General features: G+C 49.2%; 1 protein-coding gene across 1 annotated transcript; it reads right to left on the bottom strand.

The window, feature by feature from the left end:
- Positions 1-2,066: 2,066 nt before the first annotated feature.
- On the bottom strand, positions 2,067-3,748 carry SHISA3 (shisa family member 3). Its single transcript, XM_072863174.1, has 2 exons — positions 3,463-3,748; positions 2,067-2,518 (listed from the first exon to the last, which is right to left on the bottom strand). The coding sequence occupies exons 1-2, from the start codon at positions 3,746-3,748 to the stop codon at positions 2,067-2,069; spliced, it is 738 nt and encodes a 245-aa protein (XP_072719275.1).
- Between the last annotated feature and the right edge of the window lie 202 nt (positions 3,749-3,950).

Genomic DNA, 3,950 nt, shown 5'->3' with positions numbered 1-3,950 from the left:
ACAGCCCCATATTTCTTATCCATTCAAAATGTGAAGAGTCCTATGAACCATCAACAAAGGTGGGCAAAAATTTACCCACCCCCTTCCTTGAAGATTGTTTCTAAAAAAAATTGCAAGCCAAAACACTTACCTTTCAATTTCCCAAGTACTCGAAATCTACTTTTTAGACTTTTATAAAATGTATACACTACTGTGTATCATGATTTTAGTTTGTAATTAACAATCACAGCACTCAAGCTAAAGCCTATTCCTTAAAACATCATTGTATACAACTTGTCTTTCTGCCTAGAAACCGCATTTCCAGCAGTAATCTCTGTTGGATTGTAATGTTAATTATGCAATAAAAAAGCAAAAGGGTTATTTCAAAATATTTTTTTCACAAATGCTAAGATACTGATTGCTAGATATTAGCTAAGAAAAAAATGTATTCAACTCTTGAGGAAGAACCAATGAAGCTTTCCTAAAATCCAAAGAAGTACACTGTAATTCAGAATAAAAGTGCTGTAATTCTAATATGCACCGATATTGTAGACCAGGTCAGCTATAAGGTACTTCAACAGATCCTACAGACAGGGAGTTTGGGGCTGATAAAATAGGACAGTTCAGCCTCTGACGTTGTAGATTCTGACACACAGAATGACTTCGTTTGTTGACAAAAATAAGTATACAGAGAAGCCCTTTAATGACTGCATTTTTTCTTGCTTATTTTCCATTTGCTTGCTGCATGTGTTTGGTTTATATGCGTTTTTTTTCTTCTTCCATTTGGTTTGTTGGTTTACTTGGGTGAAGGAATGCAGAAGGGCAAACAAAATTTATTCCTAGGACAGGATGTTTTAAATTAAAATATCAAACTAATCATCAGTGTAGTTTTTACCACATTTTTACCACAGTTACATATAAAAGACATTAATTAATCTATTAGTTTGCTACATAGTCAGAATTTTATATTATATTAAATCTGCACAACAGGTGCAGTTAAAGATGTAAATAATTTACGAAAGTGAAATTAACTATTTTTAACAGGAAAAAATACAGTACAGTTACACCATCAAAATGAGAACTTGCTCATCAAACACTAGCTGTACAGAGCCATACAGATGACACAACATTTCATCCACACAGTTTATTGATAAATTTTTTTTGTGTGTGACTACTAAATAATTAGTGTTGTCAATGCTGTAAATACATTTTAAATTACAAGCTCATCTTTACATTTTATACATGGCTAATTTTACAAATAGAACTTTATGATCAGTTTGTCCAACTTACACATGTTGCTGAGCAAAAAGCCAAAAATAAACACTTCCTTCTGAAAAATGCTTTAATATAACACCAGTTTTAGAATTTTATGCGGAGAAGTTATTAGTGATATTGCTGAATATATTCTGCTTTTCTCACAGATAATTATTTGGCTGCTTGGGATTGGCTCATTTTCAACTAGCCTAATTAGTACTAGTTTTATCTATCATAGTTAAAGTTTACTAATACAAATATGCAGTGTAAGTTCAGGTATATTATGTGTATTTTAAAAACCCTACGCATTTTGATATCTGTAGTTAAAATTTTTCCTCTTGTTTTCATTGCTCATGGAAGTAGGAAGCAGTCAGCTGTTTTTAGGATCCCCTTTAGTAAATATTACTTCTCTCTTACTTCTCAGGGTTATTGCTGCTTTATAGAACTAGTCTGATTATTACCAGTGGAATGCAGCCACCGTTTGTTAACCAATAGCATTTAGGGTTAAAATGTCATTTATAACACTGTGAAATGAGTACCTTTATCCCGAAATGGTTTTTCTACTTGTCTCTGAACACGTTCTGCACAAATTAGATGGAACGATCAGAGCGGTCAGGTTTTAGAGCAACTAAGTTTGGAATATTTTACAATTCATTTGTTAAGTTTGATCCAAGTTTGGGAAATGAGATCCCAAATGAGACCTTGCACTTTTCAAGGGCAACTCACCCACCGGAACGGTTCTGACTCCTGCAGCCCCAGAGCATGTCAGTGTGACACCCAACAGCAGCAGTCCCTGCGCTTCCGAAGGCTGCGTTATTTCTTGATGACTCCTTTCAGCTCTGACTAAAATCAGAGCAGCTCTTCCCAGCCAGGGCAGGCTCTGGCTGGAGAGGATACCCAAAGTACGGCGGCGAGACCAGAAATCCCGACGGCTGGGTCAGGTGGACTGCATGGGCTGTCTGGAAGCAGCCGGATGTGTACGGTGGAGGTGACGACCCCACAAGGCATCCTGGCTCTGCCCGGGGAAAGGAGAACCTGCGAACCGAGCCGCTGGTCGAACTGGAACTTGTCGCGGTACTGGACTGCCTCGACGGCGTCCTGAAGCTTGTCGAGGCCAGGATCATGGGAAGAGTCTCGGTCTGATAGCTCCGCAGAGAAAATCGTATTGGCTGTGATGGCTGTTTAGGTCTTAAACATGTGCAACAATAAACCGCTACCAGAGAGCCCACGATAATGAAGGCAATAAATATTGATCCCACAATGAGGAACGGAACGTAGACTGGTTCTGGGAGAAGAAAGAACAGGAAAAGCCACGCACGTTAGCCTGCTGAAGTAACAGGTCTGCTGCGTAGAAATAAACTCCATAGAGTTTATGAAGCCCCACACCGTTTCAGTCCCACTAGCATACTGGGCTGCTCAGAAGGCAGGGCTTCCGACCATTATCATTAGAACAAAATTAAAGTTAAACCCTGTGCGTACGAGCCAAAATTTCTTTCTGTTGACAGTTCTAATAGTTGCCAATGGTAAAAGCTGTCTACACCGTGTCCCGTTTGCTGGTTCTAGTTAGGTTTCGCTCCAGAATCGCACTCTTCTCCCCCTCCCTCATCCCCCAAAACTGTCGGGGCTGTCCAACCTAACAGCTTGAAAATCTGCAGGCAAAGCTCAAATGCTGTTAAGTCGCTTCCACTCGTAAGGTGGAAAGTAAGCGCAGAATGTGTGACTTGGGAAACTAGGCTCTGCGTGCGCTGCCGGATTCCTTCTGTTTGAAAACCGGACGGCCCCTTGCACGGTGGGGTTGTGTCTGCAGAGCACCGGAGCCCAGTCTCACCTCCGGGAAAAACCAAGTTAAACAGAGCTGAGTTGGCCGATGCAAACTTAAGATACGAACGCGCCTTCGTTAGGATGGATCCAGCTGCTGGGGCCCCTGTCGACCGTGAAGTTACGACTCCAAGCGCACCCCCGGCCGCCCGCTCTGACCCCGCCGCGGGGCCGCTCCCGCAGCCGCCGCCCGCGGCCCCGCCGTCTCCTCCCTGTGCGCACCTGGAGCCGCGCCCGCCTCCTGCCCCCCCGCCGGGCCGCGCCCAGCCGAGCCGCGCCGCGCCGGGCCGGGCCGGGCCGGGCCAGGGAGCCCCGCAGCCGCCGCGGGGGCGGCCGCCGGGCTCCGGGCGGGGGGGTGCTCCGCGGGGGCCGGCTCCCGCCCGCCCCGGGACCCGCGGGCCGGGCACTCACGGGCGGTGACTCCCGGGTCCGGGGGCTCCCGGTCGTTGGTGCAGCCGCCCTGCTCCAGGCGGGCCTCGGCGGCGGCGCAGCAGTAGCGCAGCGCGCAGGAGCCGCAGCAGATGGTGGCGGCCGCCGTGTCGAAGCCCTCGGGGCACTGGAAGCCCTCGTGGTAGCCGCCCTGCCCGTCCACCCAGCCGTGGCAGTACTCGCCGCCGCCGGGCTGGCCCCCGCCGCCGCCGCCCAGCAGCCCCAACAGGAGGCAGCGCAGCAGCAGCGCCCGCAGCCGCCCCGCCATCGCCCCGCCGCCGCCGCCGCCGCCGGCCCGCTGCCCGCCCGCCCCGCCGGGGCAGTCAGGGGGCGGCCCCGGGTGCGGTGCGGGGCCTCCTGCGCCGCGTCCGGGGGGTTGGGGGGGGGCAGCTCCCCCGGCCCCCGCAGCCGCGCCCCCGCGGGGCCGCCCCCGCCGCGCCCGCGCTCACCTGCCGCCCCCGCTCCTCTGC

Source organism: Ciconia boyciana, chromosome 5 (assembly GCF_034638445.1).
Source record: "Ciconia boyciana chromosome 5, ASM3463844v1, whole genome shotgun sequence".
NCBI lineage: Eukaryota > Metazoa > Chordata > Aves > Ciconiiformes > Ciconiidae > Ciconia > Ciconia boyciana.
The sequence above is the reverse complement of the archived record's forward strand: the minus strand, read 5'-3'. Positions and strand labels throughout refer to the sequence as shown.